Genomic DNA, 14,030 nt, shown 5'->3' on the forward strand with positions numbered 1-14,030 from the left:
TGTTGGCAGAATTAGCTTAGTAACCACGTAGGGCAAAGTCACGCAACTTGAGCGGTTACTTTGACTGCTGTTTGGATAGAGACGGCGCTGAGACTGGATCGCAACGCGTGCAAAGTGCATGGCCTAAACCTTGAGAAAGTCGATTTTTGTGTAAATGCTGTGATTCAGAGTCATTCATTAAGCTTGTAACGTGTAAGAATAAGAGCACAAAAAGCTTACTCGTCTGGTTTTCTCGTTTGGTCTCACCATGGATCAAAATACGAACCATGGCTCGCATGCTGCCGAATCTTTATTTAATTTTGAGGCACTTGATTAGTGCATACTCGTTGAAGGCCCGAAGAAATAAGTGATTCACAGCATTATTGTGCTGAATTTCGAAGGAACATATAAATAAAACGGGACTCAAAAGTGATCCACGAGAAACTTATCATGATTCAGTATTCTTGTAAATTTAAGTAGTGAAAAGAGTGTTCTTAGAATTTCTACATTGAGTTTGAAACAGAAGAGTTTGTGGTAAACGTAATTTACAACAATTTTTTTGTTTGTTGATAAACAGTCAATGTATAATTAAGTGTTGGGAGCCCAATTATTTTACCACGCTTTGGGATTGGTCCAGAAAACGCACGCTCAGCGCACTCAGAACTGCCACCCGTGGCTGCTTTGTCGCGCCTCAGATAACTTGTGTGTTATTGATGTGTTCAGAAGTGGCGGTAACACAGGTTATTGAATGAGAACAGCAGCCTGCCTGCTTCCTTTTTGCTTCGGTATATCTAAGTCTTAAACGTTTGAAAACCTAAAACGTTTAAAAATTCTCCTAGCGCCACTTCTTCTCGTAATCGAAATTAATAGACAGCTAAATAGTGAGACATTTTTATGTCATAAGGGTCTCCCTATCAGAATTAACAAAGTGAAAACTGTTATCTGCTAAGACCCTACATCTAATGATACAAGTATCTACGAATAACTAAAAAAACATAACACAAAAAGCCACCGGAGAAAAACAGAAAACTTTTGAAATACTGATGGCGAGAAGACGCACAGTTTTCTTAAGGTGTATGGTTTTCATTTTTGCTTGCTAGTTATTTTCAGAAAAACGAAGCAGAATTCCCACCATTTTCCCTGAGAAATCAATGACCTCAACTGTTTGCAAAAGTTGCTGGGAACTTCCAACACCTTTAAAAATGATCCTGAAAGAGTAACTGTGACTAGAACATTTTTTAACATTCGGCTTGGTAATAACGATTCATTTCTTACGGTATTGGAAATTTTACTAATCATATTTTCCAAAGAAATAAACGATTCCATTAAGAATTGCACCCTGCTGCAGTAAAGCTTTGCCAGAGCTCATACTTCTTAAATATTTCGAAGACTATTAATGTTTATTAACGGTCCTTACTGCTCAATAAGGAGATCAATCTTCATTTCATTTGAGTGCCTCGGTTTTCTTCTTCTTTTTGTTATAATTGTACGGAATCTATTGAACTAACCTGAACGTATTAAAATTCAACCGGAATTAGTATTTTGTTTTCGAACCTGTTTAGGTTTACTTGCATCTCGTACACCCTTTTAAAAGGCTGCTGTTGCATTAGATAGTTTGGTTTTATCAGCTGAGTTGATAAGGTAATTTACCACCGTAAAGAGTTTCTAGGCTGACGATTCGAGCGTAAGCCCTTCGTCATTCACCCTTACGAATAGTTAACGCTTGAAAAATCACTGAGAAATTCTTCACGGCCGATCAATTGACTTCAAGTCAAATTACTGAAATATGATTAGTGAAATTTCCAAGTCAAAATGTGTTTTTATCAACTGAGTTGATAAAGTTTATCAACTCAGTTGATAAAAACACATTTTCTTCTGATATTCTCCACAGACGCAGCACCGCAGTTTCTGTAGGAAGTTACCCCCTTTAGTCAGGTGTTGCATTGGAGGACTGTTGGTCAAACAAATAATTGAATGATGGCTCATGTTTATTTTAGAATCAAAATGTGCAAGCTAAAAATCAGCGTGGATGATTTGGAATCGGGAATCGCTTTAAATTATATACGCGTGGGAGAACTTATTTAATTGCGATCATTTATATCTTAGCTTCTGGTATAGTTTTTGTGCGAAAGGAAATGACAAAGTTAATGTCTAAACTTTTCCGCAGATACTTTAATTGAAAAGCTAGGGAATTAGTTTTCAGTTTTTGGCTCTTCTGATCCAATACTAGTCTTACGCTACCTCTTTCTGGAATTTGTAGAATTACCAGCTGTTTTAATACCATGATCAGGTATCTTTTGCAACTCATACGGAAACCACGACAAGGCAATGGTTTTAAAAAAACGGAGTTACTGTTACCGACGAAATGGGATTAAGGTAAGGGGTAGGGGTGGGGCTTAAACTCTCCGATAGTGAGCCGATCTCGAAGTGAAGGAAAAAAAAAGCGTCATTTACAGTATAGCACCTAAATTCGAATTAAGTGAGATACAATTTCAGGACTCCCATGTCTAAAGATCTCTTGGTCTTAAGGCCTTCTATAGCAATATGGAGCTTTTTCTGGTATGATCTCAGCAATAACATTTTCCCTTTTGTCTTGATCTTCCGTTGATCAGTCAACTTGAATTTCACTTTCTTTTGGAAAGTAAAACTGGTAAGATGGCGTTTTTTTTACCCCTTGTTGCAGCAATGTAAATGGATAGGAATTGTTCTTCTCTGCCTTGAGGCCATTAGGATAGAACAGTGTTGTCAGCTTGTAGCCAAAGTTCTCTGTGTAGAATGCAGCACTCGTCCAAACCCTCTATGGCTTCCCTCAAAAGTGAACAAAGGACTGGTAATCGAGAGATTGGCGATAGTGGCAGGCATACATTAGTTGTCACTCTTTTTGCCGTCTGAGTGTGATGCATTACTTATATTTTTCATCAAGGATCTATTCTCTCTCTCCCATGATCAAACCTCAATATGGAAATGAAAATAAGATACCGCTATGATCGCTTCAGGTAGGTGTTGTTGTTGCGGTTGTTGACTTCGGATCGATGTAATGCGTTCTTAGGGACATGTCATTATTTATCGCCGGCGGGAGGGGGTCAGCGGATATCCAGGGGACCGCATGGTTTTAGGGGGACCGGAGGGGGGGTTAGTCGTTGTCATCAGAGTTTAGAGGGGAACTGAATAAAACCAAATGCTAATGCGGGGGAGGTGGGGTGGAGGTGGGAATTACAATACTTCAGAACTGTTACGAGTTCGATGTTTTGGTTATGGCGACTTTACTAAGGACTCTCGGAAAAAAAACAATCTTAACATTAAAATACATCCTGACGTCCAACAACACGAGTCACAATGAACTCAGGGACATAGAAAGTTCAGCATGTTTCAACACGGTCAGACATAGTAAGTAACAAACCTGAAAACTATGCACAAAACAAAAGGGACCTGATCAATAAAATAACCAAACTACAGCTGATGGATTACAAATATTTCGTTGAAAATAACACGAATAATATCTACCTACGCCCAACAAATAAAATTCAAACTAATAACAATGAGTGCGAATGTTCCAGAAGTACAAACACAACATAACGCAAATGAGAAGACACGGCACAATTTTATCTTAACAAGAGGTTTATTGAGGGATCAGGAAAATTTTATTGCGACATAAGCAAAATCCTGCGAAACCTCTATGCGAAAAATAATGACCGGTACCTCCCTCCTTAAACCCTTCACTGCTACAGGGACGTACTGAGTACGTTCTAAAACATTGTGTACTTGTATGAATATTTCCGCACATTGATCAAAACTTGCTAAACTCAAATTTTTCTTTAATTGGTTCAGAAGTTTCTTCTATAAAAACATTTAAGTGGACTTGTTTAGAGTGGAAATATTTACTCTAAACACTTGATTATAATTAATCCATAGCATTTTGAACAAACCCCCAAACTCATGAATATTGCTCACAAGAAGAGCCGAGGGAGGTCTGATTCTATCCATTGGAGAATCTTTCACGAGTCCATTAGCAGGCACTACGAATGATATTCTTAGATGAATTCCTGATATAATCATAAGATCTAAAGCGTAGAAAAGGGAAGGGGCGTGGGGTATAGAGGGAGGGGGGGTGGGGACGAGACTACACACTGAAATCATATTGTTATCCCTTAAGCACCCTAACAGTACCAGGTCGCCGACGGCATAAAACTATTCAGTTCATTTGATGGGGTAGAACATTGCGAAGGAGGGCCGACTTCCAATTGAAGGAAAAGAGTGTCATCCACAACGTAGCATCTTGTTTCGAGTTTCTCTTGGGACATAAATATAATTCCCCTATATGCAGGTATCCTTTCTTTGCCAGGCCTTACAGAGATATTTAAATCACCGTGTGGAACTAACTCACGGGAATAGTTTTCACGTTCCTTTGGGTTTTCCTGCTGATCAAGAAGTGTCAATTTCGCTTTCCTTCTGAAAGGCCAATGTAATATGGCGTCATATTCACCCTTCGCTAAAGAAACAAAAACTGATATGGAATTGCCCTTGCCAAGGCCTAAGCCATTAGGATAGAGTGTTATTACCAGCTTATAGCCATAATGTTCTGTGTAGAACGGAGCACTGGTTTTCCCTTGGTTCACACCGGCCTTGGCCTCTCTCTTGAGTTTACTGAAGTTATCAATCTTCCAAATAAACATCGAAGGATAATCAGGAGATTCACTTTTCACCATCACTGTTTTCTCGTTTACTTCATTCTTTAAACTCTTCATTGTTTCTTCTGTTTCACTTAACTTAACACAAGCCAAATCAAGATGGATTTTTGAAGCAGATTGAAGGTGACTGTCTACTTCCTGACGACAAACCTGGAAGAAAATTTGTTATTGAGAAATAACAGGCTTAAAGCTTTGTAAAAGTATTTATCGAACGTGAAATACCACACTGTCGAACAAAACAAGGAAAAGAAAGGTAATGGAATTCCAATAAACACTGACTCCTTACCACAACATTCGTCACTCAACATAAACATGATATCAAGAGAGAATATTATCCTCTCTTGATAATCCATAATGGAAAATGAATTGATGAAAATGGGAGGGGATGGATTTTAATATTTATTAAGAGGATTTTGTCTTGGTAACTATATGTTAACATATTTGCTATGGACTTGGTGAAAATCGGCCAATAGATATGAGAAATTAAATGACAAATGAGGTGTGATTTACCAATTGATATGGGCTGCGAGATAATTCAAGCCTATAAGTCGAAAAGAGAAGTATAGTAAACCTATTATCATTTATCATTCTATTTTCTTATTTCTGCTTTCCTGTCAAGTTTCAATTATAGTGGAAACAGTGAATAATCGAAGGAAAGTCCGCTATGTTTGAGGACTGGCCCCCAGCAGCGTCATTTACATATGTGTCGTATAATATTAACGTCATCTTGTAGAAGACATAACAGGCTCCTTTTTTAAAACGTAAAAACTTTTCAAAACATCGCAACGTGATGGGGGAGGAAGGATTCCAACCACGCTCCCCTTCCTTCACCACGGGGTACGATTTTGCATGGACGTCCGAGTCATTATTGTTGGAAATTTCAGTCTCAGGGTTTTCGATTGGCAAACAACTAGTGCATTGAAAAATTCAGCTTGTTACACCTTGCAACTTGACATTAACCATGGTAACTTATTAACTCGTCTGGTCGATAGCCCCACTCGGGAAGAGAACATCTTGGAATTTTGTGCATGCGTCTTCTCCAGACACTGTAAACAACCTGATCGTCAGGGAGCCTTTCTCCGACCACAATATTTTAACATTTTCTTTTCAGACCTCCCCTTGTGAATGCCGCAAGTCCAACAAGTTAATTTATCTTAATTTCAAAGCAAACTGTTCTTCTCTACGTGAATTACTGTAGTATGTATCTTTTCACTGCACGTTCTTAGTAGGTGATATCTATAGTAACTGGACGGCATGGTCTGACTTATCATTCACAGCAATAGAGGGGTGTATCCCGATCAGCTATCCGAGCATAAACTAATAAATGGAATCTGCACTTCAATCTCGACAAATGCAAGGTAATGCGAATAACGCACACACAGGACAAGTCATTACCAACTTACTACAAGTCTTAGAAACAGACACTACTTGCGACCTAGGTGTTGTAATCGCTTCGGACCTGTCAGGGAGCAAAGATGTTTTAACGTGCGGTAGTAAACAGGTGAATTTTGATGTGAACAAACCGCGAAAAATTGGGCATTAAGTCAACCACCCACTGCTCTTGTAGGTAATTGCCCTACGACAAAATACCGAAGCCGAAGTTCGTCCACGGGTGGTGGGTTGTTGACTCAATGTCTTATCTTCTGCGGTTTAGTTACATCAAAAGTCACGTGACACTACACGTAAAATCTAAGACCGAAAAGGTGATTTAATTTAAATAAGTGATCCAGATAAATATGGACGAAAAGACTAATGAACAGGGGAACAAGGCTTAAAATCTTGGTTTTGTTTGAGGTGTTGGGCTGGGGAAAAATACGGTCAGAGAGAAAAATACTGCGATTTAGGAGCAACTGAGAGTTGCCGAGTTTCAATCAGATTGTGAGAATCTCTAGAAATGTCAAATAAAGGTAATAAAATACTCTAATAATTCCTTTTGAAACAAGAACTACAAAGTAGAGATATGGTAATTTATCTTCCTTTCTCATGAACAAACCTTTTCTTTACAGCCAATCTTAACATAAGGACAGCAGATTATGGTCCGTGGACAATAGTTTACGATGTGACTTGCAACCTAAAGGGATAATACCGTTTCAGTACAAACAGTCTTCATGCACAGAATCAGAGCAAAGATGGCTAAGCATTTAGGGTTAAATACGTAGCGCTTTAAGGCAACTGAATCGATCACTGAAAGGAACATAATTCCGTTACGTACAATTGTAAGTCAAATTCACAAAAACACCATAGGGGTCCATAGTGAAAACGAATTTAAGACAAATGAAAAAAAAGTTTGCGCGAAACAAATTCCTTTGGCGTGGGTATTTCCTAACAATAATTCAACAAGATGTTAAAAGTGGATGTCCGTCAGCACGGAGCGGCCTATTGTTTCGGAAAGAAGGACTGCTTTTGCTTTAAATCTCAAAAGAAAGAAAGAAAAATTATAATAAAAAAAGGAAGGAAAAGTGGACTTCTCACCATTTCCCTGAGAATGGTGTGTCCACAGCTGTTTGGGCAAGTTATAGGCAACTTGCTGCAGCAAGAAATGTGATCCTTGATTAAAGAGATGAGTTAGTTAAGGACAATTTTTTAACACTATTAGCACTGACAAGGAAATGTACCTGATGATTCTGATAAAGCGCTGTACATTAATTAAAATCGGACTGGACTGCATCAAAACCAGGAAAATGCTACAAATCTCGAAAATTCCCAATTATGCAAATAACCCTTGCGAACTGAATTCCCAGTTTTCTGGGAATTCCCAGGAATTCCTAGGAATTCTCAAAAATTCCCAACTTTGCATATAAGCTCTGATTTGAAAAGCTTAGAATTACTGAGAATTTCTGGGAAAGGAAGACTCCAGTTTTGTGAGGACTTGGAATTCCTAGGAATTCCTAGGAATTCTCAGCTATACAAACTACCCATAATTTAAGAAGGTGGAATTCTTGGAAATTTCTGGGAATTGAATTTGAGGTAATTTAATTTAATAAATATCCTGAGGTCCACATCAATTCCAAGAAATTCTCAACGCCTTGAATGTGAAGTTTTTAAGAAAATGAGTAATTTTAGAAGCTTAAAACTTAGGCTCAATAAAAGGTAAGCAATAAAAAATTTACCAAGAGATATAATACATGCATATGTTTATAACTTAAAGATCATGAAATTTATTTTTCAAACTAAGTTTTAGTAAATCTCTACATTAATATGGATTTCTCATGAAGCAGCAGTGAATTAAGTTAAATGCTAATTGCCAATTCATCCAATGTACTCATATCACAGAGTTGCTTTCTAACCTCAAAGGACTTTTGGATTCCGTGATCATAAAAGTTTTTTATTGTGATGCAAAATGTCTCATGTTCACAGATGTGCCAAAATCATCAAACATTCATCAGCTGTTCCTTGGTACATAACTTCCACATGTGTAACAATAACTACATTGTTATCTACACTTAAAGAACTTTGTCAGTTATGAAAATAAGTTACTTCCCTAACCTACATTACTTGTTGCCTTTGTTAAAAAATCTTGGAACAGTCAAGCTCAGTTGCCTCAAACACAGTGTCAGAGACTTTTTGTTCACATTATTTTAATAGAAATTTCATGCCTTAGACAAACTAATTCAACACCTACTTAATCTTTCTTTTTTCATGATTTTTGTTGCTGTTTTTTTTTTAGTTTTTTGCTCTGTTTTCGTGACTGATTGCTGTAATTTGTTTTGCTGTTTTTATCCTTTCAAAACATTTTTGTAAGAGTTCCAATACAAGACAAGACAGAGGTAATCAGTGTTCCCTTTGAGAAAGAACACCTTTTAAATGAATTCTTCAATCTACTTTATTCGAAACTCTGATCTGGAAATATTTTTACAACAAGACTTGTTAGTAGTAAAGAGTTCAAACCGAGTTTCCTCTCAAAACTTAATTTCTTAAATGTCCCAATCACTGGATCTCCCAAAAAAATATTACTTCTTTTTATTTTTGGGACAAAATAAAAGTCCTTCTTTACATACAAATGAAAAGAGGAAGTCACACTTCAATAAGAACAGCTCTAAAGTTTACTTGTTGTTTGTCTCTGTCTGCCAGCTATCAACAAAATTGTTTTATCTTCGGATAGTGTAAAACCATTTGTAGACCAGTGTTCCAACGCACCTCTGTAATCGCATAAAGTTGCTTCTGTCTCTTGTACAAATGTTTCTCCTTTATCAGACGTACTCTACTCTGTTGGTACCACTACTTTAAGTTCAGTGGAAACGACAGACTGAGGAATCGAGATGGGGGTGTTGGACTGTATTGCTGAACGCTTGTTACGGTCAGGCTTTGTTGATTTAGGTACTGGTACACTGGGATCATCTATGTATCTCTTATACTTCCTAATGCGGTATCCTTCTCTTATAAAAATGAGGGTAACAGACGATTTGTAATCGCATTCAAAATTGTGATTGGCTTGTGTTAATTCTCACCTTTGCCATGAACACAACTTAAGTGGGTTTTGAGATTTTGTTTCATCGCCAACTTTCGGCCACAAATCGTGCATTTGTAGTACGACTGATTCTTGTCGATTATTTCTACATAGAGTGAGCTCACATCACTATTTATTTTACTATCAGAACATGGATACAAGATATCCATCGTCCAGAAGCAGAGAACCAGTCGGAGAAGTCATGATAAAGTTGTGCGCTGCTCTTGACACTGCAATCGGGAAAGCCAGTGGATTCACTTTGCTAGCCAATGACAAGTCCTAGAAGATCCACGTGATCATGCCCGTGATCGCAACCAAAGAGAAGATTTTATTTGGCGCGCATCTTTGAATATATTTTTCATCGGTTGATCGCTCGTGTGTTAAGTTATTTCTTTTCTCAACTGTTTTGCTTAATATAACATTTCTAAAGATAGGTTTTAATGTGGTTCAATGGGAAAACGAGAAAAGCGTGAGTGTTGTAAGTGAAAAGAAAGTCGTTGGCGCCGTGGAGTTAAAAGAAGGGACAACAGTTGACATATTGACTGGTACAAACAAGGGACGAGTGGCCATTTATAAAGCTACGATTTTGAAAGTTTGTGGTGAGTAAAAATTGCGATATTCGTTACGTGATCAAAATCTTATGAAAGAATGGATATAACGGCTTGAATTAAGCTTATATAACGCTCGGCGCAACTGAAACTAGAATAATACTGAGAATCGAGTCGGTCACTTGCATGCCGCAGTTTCGTAAGCTCATGCTTTACAATGAAATAAATCTATCAGTAAGGTTTCAAGATTACTTTAGTCACGTTTGGGAACATTCAAGATTCATAATGCAAACTGTGATTAAACAAACCTTATTACATAAAGAAGCCCTCCTTGGTAAAATCAAAGTAATGTATTCAGCACTTTTTTTAATAAAATCTATGGGAGAGATGTAATAACTCCAATATAAAATTCATTCAATACAACAGAGATTTCCCAATCCCACTGCACTTTGTTAAATTGAGCTTCCAATGAATGCCCTTTTCCTCATAGCTATCTAAGGCCTTGTCTGAGCTTTTAATGCATGTATGTATAAAAAAGACAAACAGCAGCTAAGTCTGCTGTTTAGGATAACTTACAATAAGATTTTTATTAAAAATCAATTCTATTTAACTGTTATTAACCCCATTCACTCCCAAGAGTGCTAGGTCAAAATTTGAGAAGAAATCTTTGAATTTCAATGTGCAGAATAAACAAAAACAAAGAGTAAAACATGAAAGTGCTGCTTGACAGCTTACATTTGAATGCTCACACAGAAGAGTTTTATCCAAGTAAGTTATAACCACATAAAATCAAGTCAAAGCCTGTCTCTGGGAGCGAAAGGGTTAAATACCATTAGTATCATCATCCAAAATTAAATGATTCATTTTAAGACTATTTTTAAATAGATGGTATTTATTGCAGTAAATATAATCTAAGATATTGTATTTTATGGAAGAGTCAACGTCAATGATCGATTAGGACTATTTTACATGAATAGCTGTAACTGAGGATTAATTCGTATGAAGTTTTCAAGAAAAGAAAAATAAATCAAATTCCATCCTAATATTACTACGTGTTGATGTTAATATACAACAAAAATATTTTACATGTAAACCTTACTTAAAGCTTGTAAATAAATTTCATTGAGTACTTGAATTTTAGCTGACATTTTTTCATTTTTGGTATTTATTTTATATTAGTAGCCTCAAATTTTCGCTTTAAAATTTCCAGTAATTCTTAAACAGCTGAAATTTTTTAATTTTGGTATTTATTTTATATTAGTAGCCTCAAATTTTCGCTTAAAAATTTCCAGTAATTCTTAAACATTCCTAGAAATTCCTAAGAATTTTTTAGATTTACAGCTTTTCGGGGAAAGTCATTGGTGCTCTAAGTTGGAATTCCTAGGAATTCCTAGGAATTCCAAGTCCTGTTGGCTATAAACTTGGAATTTCTGGCAGTTTCTGGGAATTTCTAGGAATTTCTAGGTTTTTAGGACCAGAGTTGTTATAGTTGGGAATTCCCTGTCCGAATTTACACCTCTTATTCCTAGGAATTCTTAGGAATTCCAAAATCCATTTCGTAAGGGAAGTTCTCTGCTCTTTGCGAGAAGTGCGTGGGTTCTTTAACGTCCTCTGCTAACAAGTGCGGAGAGGAAGCAGGAAACAGGGCCTACGGCTTATTGTCCTTATCTGAGAAGACTAAAATTTCTAACCATTGCAGATGTCAAAGCAAAGGCAGCATATTCTCTTTAGTTTTTTTAAGACCCTGAGTGTTGGTCCATTCTGATGGCTGTATTTACCTCTTTACTCCTCAGTTCTCCAGTCCATTCACATCCATCACTTGGACAACGAATAGCAAAGGAAAGAATCTTCCTTTCAGTTGCTTTGTCAGGAAAAACATCCTGAAGGAATCGAATGAAAAAGGAAAGAGTAGGTTAGAATACGTCATGATGTATTATTTGAGTTGGGCTTAAGTAATTGTCCAAACAGATAAATTGTTTTAAGGGGGTAAGTTTCTAAAGAAACTGTGGTGCTGCGTCGGTGGGAGAGTATAGCAGGTAATTTAGTGTTAACAACTGGGTTGAAAACGTAAATTAGCCACCGTAAAGGGTAAAAAAGCTGACGTTTCGAGCGTTAGCCCTTCGTCTATCGCTCTGACGAAGGGCTAACGCTCGAAACGTCAGCTTTTTTACCCTTTACGGTGGCTAATTTACGTTTTCAACCCAGTTGTTAACACTAAATTACCTGAGATAAATTGTTTTGTCTGAAAGGATCTATTTCAGTCAAATAAATTTTTTCTTCACCAACGTATGTATACGTATTTACAACGTATGTACAACGTATATACAACGTATGAGTTTAGTTAAATTCTTCCTCATCCAAAAAATTTCCACGAAAAAAGTTCCTTTCAAGGTTTCTTTGTCAGTTTTCGAACACGAACAGTTGACTTAAAACATTAGAAATCAATTCTGAATGTCTATTCGGGCAGTAAGCAAGCAACTAGTTGGATTTCAGGAAAGTTTGCGAGAGAATCTAGGTGTAAACATATACAAAAAACCTGTTTGATTTAAGAATGAACTGCTTCTTAGAATTGATTTTCCAATGATTATATCGAACCAATGAATTTAACCAAGGTTTGTACCACCTAACATGAGTTGATTAAACGATGATCGATAATCTATGATGACGGTTGATAATTTTTACAAACACTGCCAGAAACTTTGGAAATCTAACCTTAGTTTTCCGGGAGTTTGTCTCTACTGTTTCACATTAAATGCACTGTGTTCTAGTTTTTGCGTTAATGGAATTTAACTTAAATACAGTTTTTATGATTGATTCGTGTACCATGTTTCTATCCAGACTTGATCTGTCCGCGGGGCAAGACAAAGGTTCATGACGAATTTCCTGCCTGTTGACATATTTGGAAATAGAAGAAAAAGACATAATTTAGCGCGTATTACCTCAAGAGGTGTTATTGTTACATGTATGCAGAGTATGCATCTCACAGACTATTGCGTCTGAGAATTTACGGTTATAATAAAAAGAACTGGGATAAAATTTGGACACTTGAAAATAAAATCTTTGTCACGATACGCGAAATCCGTCATTAAAATTTCGATCTATTTAGTAGCTAAGTTCCCGTCCACGAAAACATGCCTTCATGAAGTTTACGTCGATCTAAATTATGTTAACTTTCATGATTATTTCTGCATGAATAAGAAGTCTTATCAGTAAATGTAAAAATGATTCATTTCTAGCTTTATTCGATATTTTTTTGTAAAATGTGGTCGAGTATTCAAGCTCACGGGGATTAATTAACAAGTTTCAGAAAAATCAGGGAAGCGTTTCGAATTATCACAACTGAGCCATTTGGTCCCTGTATTACGCTTACAAATGAGTTCAATTCCCTGCTTCGTTCATAAAATATTTAGAAAAACCACAACGGCTGAAGGAGAGTTTTGGCAACTCACAAATATGCTATAATGATGAACGCTATATTACAAGAATACCGATCGCGTAACAAAAGCGGAATCAAGTTGTACATAGTTAGTAGTCCCCTCTACTAACTGAATAATTTTGACGTTTGAATAATATTGTTGCTGTCGGTGTGCATTGTGTGACCTAAAGTAAACGGCTTCATGTCAACTGTGTGGGCCCCTTTGGCGTCCCTGATCCAATCGATTAAATAAAATTGAATTTTTCCAGTATAGTGTATAGCACTGAACCCTCTAAAGCCCCCCAGTCTTCAATCTAAAATACAGGTTGAAGTTATTTATTCAGAATATTTATTTAATCATTCGCAATTAAGTTAAAAACTTTGACCAGAAAAAAGCAAAGGATAAAACAAGGGTTTGGACGAGCTAATGAACTATTACAGTTATTTTAAGAGAGATTAGCCCCCCCAAGTAGTTCACTGCAGTAGCCTCACTGCCTCACGACAATTGCAATCACTAGTCTGAAAATCTGCGACGATATTTACGGGAAATAAGAAACAAAGATCTTAAACGCTGGTATACACTGCACAAGTAATTTTGCTTTCTACGCTGATCGGTAAGCTAGGAGATTATCAGCCAAGTACCATAAATATGATCAAAAAGAGACATTTCGAGACAAGAAAACAGAAGACATATATATTTAATAGATATTTTCAATGTTGCAACGTTTTAGGAAAAAAACTGAAAAGCGAAATGGCTTTAGCGTCAGCGATTTCAATCTTTGTACTCTCTTCTCTGACATGGAACGTTTCTGTTAGACTTCGAGCACCATGAAGGTAAATGATAACACGGGTGGTTTGTGAGGGGAAAAAACCATTCGAAACCGAAAAAAGCAAGTCACTCACGGGCAGTCAAACGAAAGCACTCAAAAGTCCAGTTTATGCCACATTTATAG

At 36.8% G+C, this 14,030-nt stretch overlaps 1 protein-coding gene across 1 annotated transcript; it reads right to left on the bottom strand.

The window, feature by feature from the left end:
- Positions 1-4,136: 4,136 nt before the first annotated feature.
- Positions 4,137-12,584, bottom strand: LOC131778578 (TNF receptor-associated factor 4-like). The gene is made up of 5 exons (XM_066170168.1): positions 12,486-12,584; positions 11,441-11,542; positions 7,140-7,214; positions 6,655-6,738; positions 4,137-4,817 (listed from the first exon to the last, which is right to left on the bottom strand). The coding sequence occupies exons 1-5, from the start codon at positions 12,582-12,584 to the stop codon at positions 4,137-4,139; spliced, it is 1,041 nt and encodes a 346-aa protein (XP_066026265.1).
- Between the last annotated feature and the right edge of the window lie 1,446 nt (positions 12,585-14,030).

Source organism: Pocillopora verrucosa, chromosome 7 (assembly GCF_036669915.1).
Source record: "Pocillopora verrucosa isolate sample1 chromosome 7, ASM3666991v2, whole genome shotgun sequence".
Classification (NCBI taxonomy): domain Eukaryota; kingdom Metazoa; phylum Cnidaria; class Anthozoa; order Scleractinia; family Pocilloporidae; genus Pocillopora; species Pocillopora verrucosa.